Source organism: Lutra lutra, chromosome 1, assembly GCF_902655055.1.
Source record: "Lutra lutra chromosome 1, mLutLut1.2, whole genome shotgun sequence".
Taxonomy (NCBI): domain Eukaryota; kingdom Metazoa; phylum Chordata; class Mammalia; order Carnivora; family Mustelidae; genus Lutra; species Lutra lutra.
Genome location: NC_062278.1, coordinates 69,244,734 through 69,261,110, shown reverse-complemented (window position 1 = coordinate 69,261,110; position 16,377 = coordinate 69,244,734). Strand labels below are relative to the sequence as shown.

At 35.2% G+C, this 16,377-nt stretch overlaps 1 protein-coding gene across 2 annotated transcripts in view; it reads right to left on the bottom strand.

The window, feature by feature from the left end:
* Window positions 1–16,377, bottom strand: part of RASA2 (RAS p21 protein activator 2) — a 125,520-nt gene that overhangs the window by 23,999 nt on the left and 85,144 nt on the right. For both annotated transcript variants that reach the window (XM_047726514.1, XM_047726520.1), the window contains exons 10-17: window positions 12,597–12,753; window positions 12,140–12,288; window positions 10,262–10,376; window positions 9,727–9,801; window positions 8,905–9,028; window positions 6,369–6,475; window positions 1,432–1,515; window positions 756–833 (exon numbers count right to left, since the gene is read on the bottom strand). In XM_047726514.1, coding sequence (XP_047582470.1) covers window positions 756–833; window positions 1,432–1,515; window positions 6,369–6,475; window positions 8,905–9,028; window positions 9,727–9,801; window positions 10,262–10,376; window positions 12,140–12,288; window positions 12,597–12,753 — 889 coding nt within the window. The remainder of the gene's footprint in view (window positions 1–755; window positions 834–1,431; window positions 1,516–6,368; window positions 6,476–8,904; window positions 9,029–9,726; window positions 9,802–10,261; window positions 10,377–12,139; window positions 12,289–12,596; window positions 12,754–16,377) is intronic.

The window sequence follows — 16,377 nt, the reverse complement described above, 5'->3', positions numbered from 1 at the left end:
ACACAAGAAATTAAAGATCTTTTCCAAACATTCCTGATTTCTAAGTACAGCAATTTTTGTATGTTATAGGCCTTGTGTTAGGCTATTATATACTGTGGTCTTTTGTGCATTTACAATACATTTTAATTTACAGTAACTTTCCTCAAGTTACTACTACAGCTTATATTATTTATAAACTATTCAATAATTCATGTATTTTTTTTTTTACTATGACAAGTACCCACTATGTATCAGGCCCCATTCTAAGACTTTACCCTCCTTAGACCAGAGGTCCTTAATCAGAAACAATTTTATTCCTCAGGGAACACCTGGCAGTGTTTACAGACATTTTTGGTTATCAAAACTTGAGGCATCCTACTGGCATCTAATTGGTAGAGGCCAAGGATGTTGCTAAACATCCTATAATGTACAAGGATAACTTTTGATTGTGAGGGGCTGCAATCAAAAATTATCTGACCCAATTGTCCATACTGCTGCTGTTAAGAAACACTTACCCTAGCTATTTGTCACTTGTGTTACTAAGACAATGGCAAACAGCAGCTGTTGCTGAACATTTAGGTATGTCCACAGCTAAAAATCCCACAGTTTTGTATGGTAGAAGAAAGGAAGAAAAAGACAGCCTCTTTGTATCTGATGTACAGTTTAAACATTACTTTTTTTAAATTGAGGCTTAACTTCTAGGAGTAACATGAAATGCTAACATTTCCCCAATGTTATATGATAAGAAATGTTAATTTTCCAGAGTAAAACAATACCTTTTTAACTGCTACAATATATCCTTCTTCTTGAAACATTTTGAAAAATTCACACATGAATGTCTCTTTGAAACTTGACTAGGAAAAAAAAACCACACAGAATTTATATATGTTAAATAGAGAACTAAGACTATAATGAACTGCATTTCTAAGCTGAGGATTAAGGCCTTAAAGGATTCAATCATGTATTTCAAGAGAATTATAGGGTTTGGAGTAGGATTTCTTTCAACAACTGTTAGATGATTATGGCACAGATTCATAGACAGTTCTTAGATCTGTTCACCAGACTCTCTCCTCTGCTTATTTTATTTTATTATTTTACAAATTTAAATGCTTGCTAATTCATTTTTTATTTTGATATAAATAATAATCCCATTTCATGTTAATGTAAATTACATTTTTAAATGAAAGTAACACTTTCCAAAACAAAAAAAATTAAAAGATTGACTATATTTTATGCAAATGTCTTTAGTTAGATGTATTAGTTCAAATAAAACTTCATTAACAGGTAACTAAGAGACAACAGCTATCTAGAAGATGACTACTGCATATGTATATGCATATTTTTGGTTTTGCTTTGTTTTTAATTTGGAAGGGAATAAGTGAGAGAGAAGGGATCCTAAGGTATAACAAGATTTAGAAGTGTGAATACAAAGCAAAAGATATAAAGACTTACCTTGCTTTTGGACAGACTCCCCCAGCTTCCCAAAGTTTGAATGGTTTTTGAGATGAGGGTTAATGTTCTAACTGTCTGTGGATCCTAAAGAATGTAAAAAAGACAAAATTACTGTTAAATTTTTAAGAAACAGAATTTGTGTAAGAGGTAGAAGAGAGTGAATAGGCTACATTACTTTAATACAGTGATTCAAAAATGTTCATTCAAACTCTAGTTTATGATGGGCAGAACTCACCAGACTAAGGAATTTAAGAGACTTAAAGAAGCCAGATGTCATTTATAATTCCTCCCAAGTAACCGTATTCAACAATGTGTTACTTCTGAAAGCCGCACTTTGATACTACATATGTTGTTTTGTACAGTATGGCAGCTTGGATTACCTAACAAACTATATTCACTTTTGAAATGTCAATCACATCTACCTCTTCTACCTTGTGACTTAAAATGGCAGTTTCCAAATTTTCTGTACTCAATCCACCTCTAACCCTATTCAATAACTGATACAGCTTGTACAATCAATTATTTTCATCATGGAAGCAAAGACCTAACTAAACTTAAGAAATGAGAAGTTACCTGGTTTGGGTAGGATCTTAGCAGAAGGTAACTATTTGGGTCTGTTATCCAAGGTATTTTTTGGGCCTGCCTACCAAAAAATCTAAATATAAATAAAATGGACTAAGCAGTTCCCCTTATGAGTCCTTGCTCCCCCTTTTTTAAAACTGAGGTATAATTTACATATAATGAAACGAACAGATTTTAAATGTACATAACCCAATGAGTTTCCACCAATCCATATATTTGTATAACCAATTCTCCGATCACATATAGAATTTCTTTATTTTGGAGATTCAAATAAACAGTATCTTCCACCGAAACACAGATTTAAGAAACTTTAGATACAGAAATTGCTTTAGTTTAGTTTTTGGTTACATTCCTTAATATTTTAGTAACCCCACATTGAAAATGACAGTGAATGTGAAGGAGAAGAGATGACCAGGATATAAGGCAATCTGGAAAAAAAGGAATATCGGGGATATGATCATTATGATATATTTATGAAATGGTTACACACCTTAATTAAATTTATTCAGAGATATTTTAGCTAGAACATCCAGAATTCCATCATATGTATAAAAGATCCCTACAGGGGCACCTGGGTGGCTCAGTGAGTTAAGCCTCTGCCTTCGGCTCAGGTCATGATCTCAGGGTCCTGGGATGGAGCCCTGCATAGGACTGTCTACCTGCTCTCTGCTTGGGAGGGAGCCTGCTTCCCCTCCTCTCTCTGCCTGCTGCTCTGCCTACTTGTGATCTCGCTCCCTCTGTCAAATAAATAAATAAAATCTTAAAAAAAAAAAAATCCCTACAATTCTCTGCCTTTGAGGCACACCAAGATTCTTAACAATGGCTAATAAAATGAATTTGAACTGAATTTCACCAAGACTTCCCTGTTCAAATTTGGGTTTAAGATCACTGTTTTAGGTTATGATTTCCCTGAACTAAAAAGAGCAAAGAGCATTTTATACAATTACTGCACATCAGACATTTGTTTACATCAACACAGCCCTCACTACTATGTGACAATCATATCATTTAGCTACTACTGATTCCCTGGTGTACTCCACATACAAGCTGTTCTAAATTCTTCCCCGGCTACCATCTGCCATCGTAATTTTTTATGGGTGTCCAGTACCTTAGACATCTGGTACCTAGCACACAGCCTGGCACAGGCATCTAGTAGATGCTTTATAACTTTTATTAAATTCAACTAAAATGTTGACTTCTACCTCAAAACAACTATCTTATGCTCTTTTCCTTATATTAGGTTGAACCACATGGAATCAGTATTATTTGACTACTTTTGATCTACAAACATAAAACAACTTCATACGGTTCACCATATCTCAAAGGAGGAATTACTCTTTTCCTAAAGTTTACACCCATCATTTTTTCTTTTTAAACAATCTAAATCCTCCAGGATACTGATCTGGTTATTAGCAAGCCCTCTTCTCTCTTCAATTTCTCCCTTTCTGTTGGTTTCTTCTCTTCTGCTTAAACTACATATCAATTTTCCCATTTTGGAGAAGACTCATCATTTGACCAGCTCCCTCTCCTCTCTGAGCTACTATCTTTCACTTACCAAACATTCACCGAGTATCTACTTATCCTAGAAACTGTGTATTGTGCTTGGGATTCGCAAACTTGAAAAAGATTCAACCCTTGCTCTTGGGTATTGACACTCCACATTCAGAGACTGTAAACAGATGATTATAGAATAGTATGACAAACGTCAAGACACAGAAAGTCACAGGATGCTACAGGTATACATAAGAGAGGAACCTAACCCAGACTAGACATTAGAGAAGTCTGCCTTGACTGAGTCCTGAAGGAACACTATCAATGAGAGAATGAGGGGTATGGTGAGAAAAATGGTTCAATCCTTTTTTCTCCCCTACCATGAAACATCTCAAAAGAGTAGTGTACCGGGGCGCCTGGGTGGCTCAGTGGGTTGAGCCTCTGCCTTCGGCTCAGGTCATGATCTTAGGGTCCTGGGATCGAGCCCCATATCGGGTTCTCTGCTCAGCAGGGAGCCTGCTTCTCTCTCTCTCTCTCTCTCTCTGCCTGCCTCTCTGCCTGCTTGTGATCTCTGTCAAATAAATAAATAAAATCTTAAAAAAAAATAAAGAGTAGTCTACCATGTCAACGTTAACATAACCCATATTTTAAAAATCAGCATTTTAAAAAGATTATTCACTCATGTTTGTATGTACACACATGTACTTGTTTGAATTTACCTACATCTTTTATTAGCAACAGGGCAAGCTCAATTTTGATATATTTCCTGGGTAAAAACTACATTTACCGATTTATTTTTTAATCTTTTGCAATCTGATTTTCTTATGCTCTACTAAAACTGGTTTCTCGGGGCACCTGGGTGGCTCAGTGGGTTAAAGCCTCTGCCTTTAGCTCAGGTCATGATCCCAGAGTCCTGGGATCAAGCCCCACATCGGGCTCTCTGCTCTGCAGGGAGCCTGCTTCCCCCCCCCCCCCCCCCCCCGTTCTCTGCCTGCCTCTCTGCCTACTTGTGATCTCTGTCTGTCAAATAAATAAATAAAATCTTAAAAAAAAAAAACTGGTTTCTCAAAATTCAAAGAATGTCTAAATGTAACATCCAATAACCATTAATCAGTTCTCGAAAACCACCCTACCTTTCAATACTGGTCTTGATAATCCCATTACTCCCAGGTTCCTGGGATTACTCCGCGCTCTCAATTTCCATAGTATGCCTTAACTTGGTGAAAATCAGGTACTAGTTTTAGATGAAGTATCTCATATTTGTCCTATTTTCCCAATTAGAATGAAAAGTTCTTGAAAAGGGGGGTAAGTTTACACTTAAAAGCAAACAATAAGGTTATACGACATAGTAATAAACTAGTCCTTCTAGCATACTGATTGGAAAAGTGACCTAAAATATGAAGTCTGTGGCTAGAAGGACTTTATTGCAACATCTGTTATGGAAATATACAAATCCAAGTCTGAATACAAGGCAGGGTCACAAGCTCAGAGGTAGGAGTTCTGTTTATATCTAGAATGCTGTTACTAAGCTTTTTCAGATCCAGAATTCTGAACAGCTTCAGTAACATAGCCATAAGAAAGGAGAGTCCTGTGATCAAAAGGACACTGGCCCACTCTCTGCTGCAGCTATTCACAGACTGTCCTTTGGCAAGAAAGGATATATTGCTGCAAAAGTAGCATGGTTCTACACAGTTCTCCAAGTGAAATGAGTGGGCAATGTCATGCAGCTGTGAAGAGGAGTGGCCTTCAAGGCCCAGTTTAACTCCAAAACCCATGTGTCCTTTCTACCCTATATAAGTTCCTTAAGGGCAGAGAGTGTCTTCCTCATCACTGCATTTCTAGCACTGAGCACAGTGATGGAAACATTACAGATGTCTGAACACTTTACTACCCAAGAGGCCGGAAAGAACAGGGTTGAGCTCAAAGATTGAGAAGACTGAAGGAGACAGCATTCCAGTTTAACCAGTCCAAACTGAGTGAGATCAAATCATATTTGACCAGTTGTGTGACCACAGAGAAATTGCTGAATTGTGATATTCTTATCTGCAAATGGGGATGATAACAGAATACCTCACAGGGAGGACCAAGTAAGTTAAAACACATAAAGTACTTAGAATAAGGCCTATTACAAAGCCCTAAGTAAATGTTGGCTATTATTATTATTATTATTATGTGTCACACCAATCAGCAAGGAAAGCAATTAGGTAAGATTATAAAATATTTGGAACATAAAAGGTTAAAGAATCAACAAAAATACTCCATATTAGAAGGAAAGAAAGAGCAAAAAAAGGAGTTTTAAGAAACATGTACATATGCAGTAGATTCAGATATAAACAATTAAATAGGACTGCAGAACATTTTTAAAATTTTAAATCTCTTATATTTATAATATCAGGTGAATAAAAAGTAAAAAATGTGGAGATACCAAATTATGTTCCAATCAAAGGTTCTACACCTTTCAGAAATGAGCCTCTTCAAACTTCTGTGAGATATAAAAATACCTGTGAGATTAAACTAAACCTGTAACTCATGAAAAAACAAAAACAAAAACAACTCTAGTATTATGGAAATTTAAAAACACACACAATAGTGGAGGGTAAATACAATGGATCCTCTTCGTACCTACCATCAAGCTTCAACAACTATCAACATCTTATTACTCTTGCACAATATCTTTTAACAGCAACAAAAACTGGAATTTTCAGCCTTCTCTGAAAGACTGAAATAGCCAAGGAAAATGCCCAGTAAATTTAAGTACCAGTTATAAGAAAACAGCTAAGTGAAACTGGCTTGTTATATTCTTTTTAAAATTTTAATAAAAATAAATAAAAATGGAATAAAGCTTTGAGAAGAACAACACTTACTGGATGATGAGGTCGCAAATGAAAAGTATGAGGTGATACTACGGCTACAGCAAAGAAACGAAGAAATACAAAGCTGCTCACTGCAGAATACTGAACATGAGGGTCATCTGCAGGAAAAAAATGGTGAAATGTCATGCACAAAAACACTGAATTAAAAAACAAAGATGACAAAATAAAAAATATTGAAAAACATGTAAACTAAACAGGAGATCAATATAATTTGTCTAGTGGAGACTGAGCTGATGAAATGATAGTAATGATTATGACTAAATTAAAGGAAAAAAATCCTATGACTAAAAAAAAATCTGAAAGGAATAATAAAAAAAATTTTAAAAAGAAAGGCAAAAAAGCTACCAGGTTTTCAGAAATATCTTAATTAGGAAAAAGACCTCTTTCCTCATCTGCAAGGAGAGACTCCTGAAATTTCAACAAAAATAAAGTAGTATCTAGCACTACCTAGTGGTGATACTGAATCCTTTAAGACCAGGATAGGTTATTTTCAGTTTTAGAATATTGCTTCAATTTTCCCCTCTTGATAATATCAAAGACAATGCAATAAAAACAACTAACAGGAATCTTTCCTTTAAAAAAGCGATCAATATTCCACATAAAAATGAAGATGAACTGAAGACAACTTGCGGTTTTTGTCATTCACCTACTGCTTTTGTTTCAAAGTGGAGTCAATACTTAACATCAGAGGACAGAGAAGCAGGCAGTAAAGGGGAAAAAAAGTCTGGGTTTGGTTTGAGTTTCAACTCTTATAAAAGTCACTCAATGTGCAAGCCATTTAACTTGTAGTTCTTCAATAATACTTGCTGCCCACTGTCTCCTCCCTACTCTCCATTTGTCTTCCCACGGTAACAGAAATGAGAAAGTATGAAAGTATGAAAATATTTTATGACAACAAAACTATCACTACTGTAGTCCACTGAAGATATGAAAATATATTAACATTTAATCCAACAAAAAAGTAAAAGAGACACACTTGCTTTTATAAAAAGGCATAAAAAGTACTTTAGATCATTTCTACAAACAGAAGTAAAAATATTTTTTAAGGCCAAGATCACTGGGTAGTACAGAGTCCAATGACTAGCAATATGCTTTGGAAGAGGCCAAACCCAGGTTGGAGATCCTTCTTGTCTGCTGGCCATGTCTTGGGCCTCAAGCAAGTTATATAACATTTCTAAACCTTAGTTTCATTATTTACCTAAGGGGAGCAGTACCTCACACCTCATGAGGTGGTGTGAGCATTAGAGTAGGAGTAGGAGATAATGTAGGCTAGCACTGTGTGTTCACTCACTAAATACTCAATGTGCTTGTCATGATTTAACTCACTATTTAAAAACATAACTTCAGTGTTATATTAACATCTCTGCTCCCTTTACTTGTGTTGTAAAGACTAGAGTTAGGGGCGCCTGGGTGGCTCAGTGGGTTGGGCCTCTGCCTTCAGCTCAGGTCATGATCTTAGGGTCCTGGGATTGAGCCCCCTATCAGGCTCTCTGCTTAGTGGGGAGCCTGCTTCTCCCTTTCTCTCTGCCTGCCTCTCTGTCTACTAATGATCTCTCTCTGTCAAATAAATAAAGTATTTAAAAAATAAAAAAAGACTAGATTTAGTATACTTATTTGAAGTTGACTGTTTATGTCTTTAGTAGAATTAGCAAAGGCATCTAGGTCTGAATTTATACACGTTATTTAGACAACTCAGCCCTATGACTTTAGCACTGGGTAAATTTAGTTAAGGGGCTGATAAAAGCACACACTATGCATCACACTTAGAAGAACAAAATAAATTCTTCAGATGGTTACAGAAGTACACTTATAGTAAGACTAATAATTTAAGTAGTCACCTTACTTCCTCCCCTTTCCCTTTATTACAATAGGCAGATCTGGAAAGACAGTTATAGCAAGTTTATTTACTTATCAGAGATGCATGTAATTAGAATAATTCCAAATATTGATAATCAGAGACAGCAACTCTTATTTTTATGTGTTTCTAAACAAAGCCTTGACTCTGCTATTTTACCAAATTAAAGCATGTATTGACTGATATATGTCCTCAAAATTCTATGTCTATTGCAACAGAGATGTTTCTAATGTCTTGAACCATGTCTGTAAAAATGTCCTTAGCATTTTCTAAAACCTTAGCATTCTCAAACTGTCAAATCCAGTCAGCTGTATTGAACTAAAATTCTCATTATTTAAATGAAGTGAAAAAGGTAAAAATAACAAAGGTGTTATTACATTTAACAATCTCATAAGTACCTAGTATAAATGTTTACCTTTCTTAAAAATAATGGTGATTTTTTATTTGCTCTTTGTAATAAGTTGTCATTACACTGAAATAAACAATGTATGTTTTGAGATGGTAAGGAAATTAAATGAGATGTTTCATAAAAAAGCTGTTAACTATTTTGCAAAGAAGACTGTACCTATAAACTTTAAACATTTCATATAAGCCAAATCCAGAGTAAATCTATAAAAAAAAATCAAATACAGAAAAAAGAAATGGCATGTTTTAGTAAAACAAGGCACTTACTAGGAAATCTCTGAGTAGCCATTTGCCTTAGAGAATAAAAGGTATCACACATTACAGTGGGACAGCTCATACTTGATTTTACAATTGTACTGAATAACTTGTCTACATAGTAGCGCAGATTCTCCTGTAGGATTTAACAAGGTAAACATCAGGATTTTAACTCTTACACATTTTCCATAGCCTTTATGGAAAACAATGCAGTGAAAATGAGAGTAGGCAGTTACTATCTAGTATACTAAAGCTCTGCTTCCCTTCTCTAAATTCACTCAGTTAAAGGACAATTTATATCTTGATCTTGTTTAACAAATTCAAATGAGATTAGCTAAGTATAACTGGTGAACGTATGGAATAAATTTCACAAGAAGCAACAGAGAATAAAATGATCTAAAGGGAAATCAAGGAAATAACTCAGATATGCAGGCACACGGACACTGTGGTAATTTCATTCAGTGCAGTGAAAACCTGTGACTCTACAACAGTCACTGTTTTCCCAGACACGACTAAAATGTTGGTTGACCAAGTCATTGTGCCACTTAGCCTGGTCAGTCTGACTCCAAAGGAATGGCTAGAATGGAGGCTGCAACTAGATACAGCCTTATTCCATTATTGTTACTAGAGCCAAAGAGAGATAATCAAGAATAAAAATAAAGTGAAACCCCATGATGAAATAACAACATTCTAAAAACTAGACACAGGAAATGCTAATAGTATAAGCATTAAGTAAAGAATAAAAAGCACTACATCCTAACATATAGTATTATGGAAGATTATGTTTGGCAGAAAGCCCATTTTAAGGCAGTTATAAAGATAACAAGGACTTACCTTATTATTTTCTACATTATCTCCCTCTTTCAATTTAATAGGATCAATTTCACAGGATTTTGAGGATTCACATATCTGGAAGACAGATTAATTTTTCATTTAATGCTCTTTTATAAATAATTTGGCAAAATGAAAATAACTATTTTCCTGATAATACAATTATAAAAGTTAAAACTGTAACGAAGTTTATATATATTCCCAATCCAGAGACAATACATACGATGCTGCAAAAGAACTGTCAAAATTCATTTCTCATGTATTTGAAACTCTAGCTAAAACTGTAATCCAGTAACAACAACAATAAAAAAAAAAAAAGAAAAGAAATCAGTAACCCCCCCCCCAAATTATGTAGATTATACTAAACGTGCCCTTTCAGTAAAAATCCACTGATGGAAAGGTACACCTGAAGGGTTCAGCCTTATTCTTTCAGTAATACATGAACAGGTGTATCATCCCTATCACTAGATCACTTGATGAAAGAGAGGCTGTATCATGAGGCCACAGAGACTTCAATTATCAGAGGTATTGCCCGTACCTCATCTAGAATAGGTTTTAATGTGACTTTCAGGTAGTGCCCTCCCACTATTTTCATCATCTCATCCAGACATCGGGTAGCCAAGGAATTTCCTCTAAAAATTGTGTTTGCATCTCTGAAATACAAACAGAAATAAGATGAAACCAAGAGCAGTAAACAGACGCTGTGAAATCCATAACATGAGATATATGACTTTGGCTATATATACAATTTTAGTAATTTTTACCATCCATTTATTATTTTTTTTAAAGATTTTATTTATTTATTTGACAGACAGATCACAAGTAGGCTGAAAGGCAGGCAGAGAGAGAGAGGCGGAAGCAGGTTCCCCGCTGAGCAGAGAGCCGGATGCGGGGCTCAATCCCAGGACCTTGGGATCATGACCTGAGCTGAAGGCAGAGGCTTTACCCACTGAGCCACCCAGGCGCCCCTTTACCATCCATTTAAAAAGCTTGCTGCCAAGACGTAAGACAAAGAAGACATACAGACAGCCAACAGACACATGAAAAAATGCTCAACATCACTCAGCATCAGGGAAATACAAATCAAAACCACCACGAGATACCACCCCACACCAGTCAGAATGGCTAAAATTAACAACTCAAGAAATGACAGATGTCGGGGAGGATGCAGAGAAAGGGAAACCCTCTTACACTGTTGGTGGGAATGCAAGCTGGTACAGGCACTCTGGAAAACAGTATGGAGGTTCCTCAAAAAGTTGAAAATAGTGCTACCCTATGACCCAGCAATTACACTACTGGTATTTATTCCAAAGACATAAATGTAGTGAAAAGAAGGAGCACGTGCACCCCAATGTTTATAGCAGCTATGTCCACAATAGCCAAACTATGGGAAGACCTCAGATGTCCATCAAAGATGAATGTATAAAGAAGATGTGGCATGTGTATAAACACACACACATACACACACATGGAAATACTACTCAGTTATCAAAAAGAATGAAGTCTTGCCATTTGCAAAGACATGAATGGAACCAGAGGGTTTTATGCTAAGCAAAATAAGAGAAAGACAATTACCATTATGATTGCATTCATTTGTAGAATTTAGTAAACAAAACAAAGGATAAGAGGGAAAGAGAGGGGGAAAAAAAGGCAAAATCAGAGAGGAAAACAAACCATTAGAGACTCTTAATCATAGGAAACAAACTGAGGGTTGCTGGAGGGGAGGGAGTGGAGAGAATGGGGTAACTGGGTAATGGACATTAAAGAGGGCACATGATGTAATGAGCACTGGTATTATGTAAGACTGATGAATCACTGACCTCTACCTCTGAAACCAATAATATATTATATGTTAATTAAATGAATTTAAATTAAAGAAAAAAAAACTTGCCGCCATTAGGCTTTTCAAACTTACCAAAACTATTTACCCCAAATAGTAAGTTTAAAAAAAAAAAAAAAAGGCAAATGATATTAATGAACTACAAAAGTAGAATGTTTGTGTATGTATGAAACAGTGCTATGACAGGACTGCAAAGCCACCTGACTGTTTTTCATGGTATCACATATATGTATATAGGGGTGATACATAATGGGTAAGGAAAAAAACCCAACCCAACTTCTGACCTAGTACATAATCTGTGACACGTGAATCATTACAAGCAGCAGCAAAGATGAGTAACAGGAAATTTTGACACTGAATAAAAAAACCCTTCATTAACTGTTCATGTTGCTGTTGGTGGATACTGTTTGCTAACTTAAAGAACTGCCTTTTATCTCTTGCTAAGCAGTTCTTTTCAGAATCCTATTCAGTAGGAATAGGATTGGTCAACACAAAAGAAGTGAAATTACAAAAACAATTTGGCAGACTAAAATCCAATCTCAACACACAAAATTAACATTATAATATAACTCTTACTGTGTATCCTTCAAGTCTAATTCAGCCACTGCAGTGGCAAAAGGAACAAGTTTATCATGGTGCAGCAGCAGTCGTACAAGGGGCAAAACAGCATCATTTTTATCTCGACAAATTTCACCCAAAATGTAAGCAGCTGAGGCAGATATCGGCTAGAATACAGAAAGGCAAAAAACAAGCACAAAATCAAGGAAATATGACTAAATGTTCAATCACTAGCCTGTATAAGTAATTCAAGCATATTTACTGACTATTACTGTTATATAGAACAATATTTAATTTTAAAAAATTTTTCTCAGAAAATTTCAAGCATGTCCTGGAATCACAGTAAATTTTACTCACACACACACACAACCACCCCATTTTAATAAAACTTGATACTCTGAAATATTTTCTACATCATTTACAGAATTATTTTAGCCATTTCATATTAAATCATACCCTTATGATTTTTAAGTACCTGAACATCTGGTGATTTTAGCAGCAACGTTTTCAAAGGACCATAGTACTCTGATGGAAGCACATAGTCTTCTGTATAACATATATTTAATCGAAGAGACCCCAGATCATCAGTTTTAGATGACTTATTTCCATTGTCTCTTGGTTGTAGCAAGTACCTAAAGTAAAAATACAACTGACTACATGAGATAATAAGCATCCAAGTTGGTGAGGTAAATAAACAGTTAAGCTGCAAAAAAAAAAAAAAAAAAAAAACAAAAAAAAAAACAAAACTCCAAACCAAAAAAGTCAACTTAGTATTTAAGGTTAGGACACTTTATAAGTAGCCAACCATCAATCTTCAGAGGCTTAATACCAGTTATATATTGAACTAGAAAGCTATAAACAGACTTTTATCTGGGAAGCAAAAAGTAAAAATTAAAGTAAACTAAAAGTAAAAAAATAAGATCTCAAAGGGGCTGAATGAGTTTGATTAGCTTGTAGATTTAGGAAAAGATAATAAAAGTAAAACATTTAAAATCCAATGTATAATCAAAAATAACATCTCACTAAATTTAAGAAATACATATTTAGCTGCAATAGGTAAGAAATACCACAAGAAGGCATAAGTGATCTTGTTTTAAAGCAAATTTTATATATGCAAAAATCTGAACTTACTTTTTAAAAAAGTTAGTGATTGAAGGTTTATAAATAGATTCTTATATTATTAAAGGAGAAACAATGTAACTATACTCAAAATATTTTTATTTGCAAAAATCAGATTCATATGAAATTTTTTTTAGGTAAATAGAAGGCATAAAATATATGTACAAAGATAGTTTTAAAATTTTCCAAGAAAAATGTTTAGAAATTAAGAGGAGTTTGTAGGATGAAAATCAGAAATCTGTTATTTTTAAAGAATTTTTATCATGAAAATTTAATAACACATACAAAAGTAAAGAAGACAGTACATCGTTTGAGCCCCATGCACCTATCACCTAGCTTTAGGAATCATCAACTCAAGGCTATTCTTGTTTAAGCCATACCTCTACTCACTCCTCCCATCCCATTCCTGCATTACTTTAAAGCAATTTCCAGGCATCGTATAATGTTACCTATAAATATTTCAATATATATAACTATAACTACATAATAACTTTTAAAAATCATCATTATTCAGTCCATATTCAAACTCTCCCAAACTTTATCATGAATACTTTTCTACAATTTGTTTATATCCAAGGTCCATAGAATTTAACTGGTTGATCCTTAAGTTTCTTTAAACCTACAGATTTTCTCTATTCCCTAAGAAATCATGTAGCTAGAATTGAATTTTCTACATCTGGGATTATGCTAAATCCACCTCTATCTCCATGACGTCACTTAGCATGTTCTTTGTCCTCTCTATACTTTCTGTATATTGGCAGTTAGATCTAGAGCTTGGTTAGATTCAAATTTGATATGCTGGCAAGAACATTTCACTGATAGTGTTGTGTAGTACCACAAAGAGGCACTAATGTCTGTTTCTCTTTTTGTGATATTAGCAGTCACTGATAAGCACCACCTAGAGTCATTAACTTTCACAGGTTATAAAACAATAGATATTTTTTTTTTTGAAGACTTAGTTTTTTGTCAGGGAGAGGGAGCACATACAGGGTGAACGGGAGGCAGAGGGAGAAGCAGACTCTCTGCTGAGCAAGGAACCCGATATGGGACCCTGGGATCATGACCTGAGCCACCGAGGCATCCCAAAATGATAGTTTTAGAATTCTATCATTCCTCCTTTACTTACTACCTGGAATACTTTTTATAAAGTAGTGTCATTAGTGTTGATATTTACTTTTGGTATTTATCACCTATGGCCTCTCCATTACACTACTTTAAAAACAGAAGGCAGGGGGGATTTAATGGAATATTTATTAGTTTTGAGAAAGATATAATTAAAGACATAAAAGGGAACTAGATAATCAACCAGGCAAAATTTAAAAAGATGAGGGGATAACAAAAATGGGAGAAGAAATTATATCACTATCTATGAAAGCAGAATCTCTATCTTGAAACACTGGCCTTCAAATTTTTTTTTTAAGATTTTATTTATTTATTTGACAGACAGAGATCGAGAGGGAAGCAGGCTCCCTGCTGAGCAGAGAGCCTGGTGTGGGGCTTGATCCCAGGACCCTGAGATCATGACCTGAGCCGAAGGGAGAGGCTTAACCCACTGAGCCACCCAGGCAGCCCCAGCCTTCAGAATTTCTATTCTCTGATTTGAGAAATAATGTTTTAAAGATTTGCCTGAGGAAATAACTGCATATAAGCCTACTAAGCAAAGGTGACCCAGAAGTAACTTTAAGGGAAAAGTCTAGTTCGCTGATCACCAAACATCCAGAAAAGGACATTACTTTGGTCAAGTTCCACAATCTAGTAAATGTTTTGTAGACATGCAAATTCAGATACCTCGTTTTATCTAAAAGCAAACCTAACTGCAATGACTGAGCATAGGGACTGGTATCTTTAAAGCAGAAAGCCAATTTCTAATTTTATGAAAAGAAATACAACAGCCAAGCAGTTAAAATACCTGGACTTTTTTTGTGACCAACACATTTTATTATGCAAACAAATGTTCATTCACAAAAGTAGGGCAAAGAGTGGTTATATTAATAAAGAGTACCCTCAACTCACTACCTCCCCCAGCACTTACCACTCAGCCTCAACAACTATCACTGGTTTGCGTGGCACTTCATCTATTTTCCTTGCTGCAACTAATACACTTTTTTTTTTTAACCTGTTAATACAAGTCTTTCATCTGTTTGATTAATATATATTTTTTTACGTACCGGTAAGCTATTTGGAAAGCCATATTATCAGAGGGACTATAGTGAGATAGAGATACAACACAGAGACTGAGGTGGTCTTAATTCTCAGCTAAGATAACAGTTTTACGAAGGAAGTAGTCATGCTTCTAGAGCAGAATCTCCTTCCCTCTTGATTGTATTTAAATGGTAGTACCTACCCACGTTTGCCTCTCTAGGATCCTTTCTTATTGTTCCAATATTTCTCTTCCATTTTAACTAGTGTTTTCCATATATGGGATATAAAAATAGAAATACTTGTATTATAGTTACAACTTGGTTCTGCCTCCCTAAGATGCACTAACCCATCTAAAATCTTAAACAGTGTCCCCATATTCTACTCAGATTTACAGATTTTGTTTTGGTTTGTTCTATAGGAATTTTACTCAGAAGGCAACTTTAATTCCCTTATCTCCAAATTACTGGAGGAAGGAGTATGCCTTGTCCTTCTGTTACTCTCACAAATTACAAATTTCCAGCAAAATAGATCTATAATCCTAACATGGGATGTTCTGGGCAGAGGAATTAGGGCACTGCTACACCAGTTACTAATTATTATGTATCACTCCTTTAGAATGCCCAGGAACCTCAGAAGGCCTCACTCCTGCCTCGCTTTTTAAGCTTGTTTCCTTGGGTTTCTTTGGAAGGGTAAGAAATCCTTCTGGGCACAGGATCTCATCTGTGTCTACTTGAAAAAATATAAAATTTCAAAATACCCTCAACTTACAACCTCCCCCATGCTCCCCCATGCTCCTTCAACTTTTAACAATATTATATAAAGCAAGGGGCACTCAAATCTTTGATTTCAGCTTAAAACAGAGAATATTTTTGAGGGTTTTTAAAAAACATCTTTTATTTATTAAGAATGAGAGCACGTGTGCACGAGTGGGCAGGATGGGCAAAGGGTCAGGGAGAGAAAGAGAGTCTTAAACAGACTTCACACTGAATACAGAA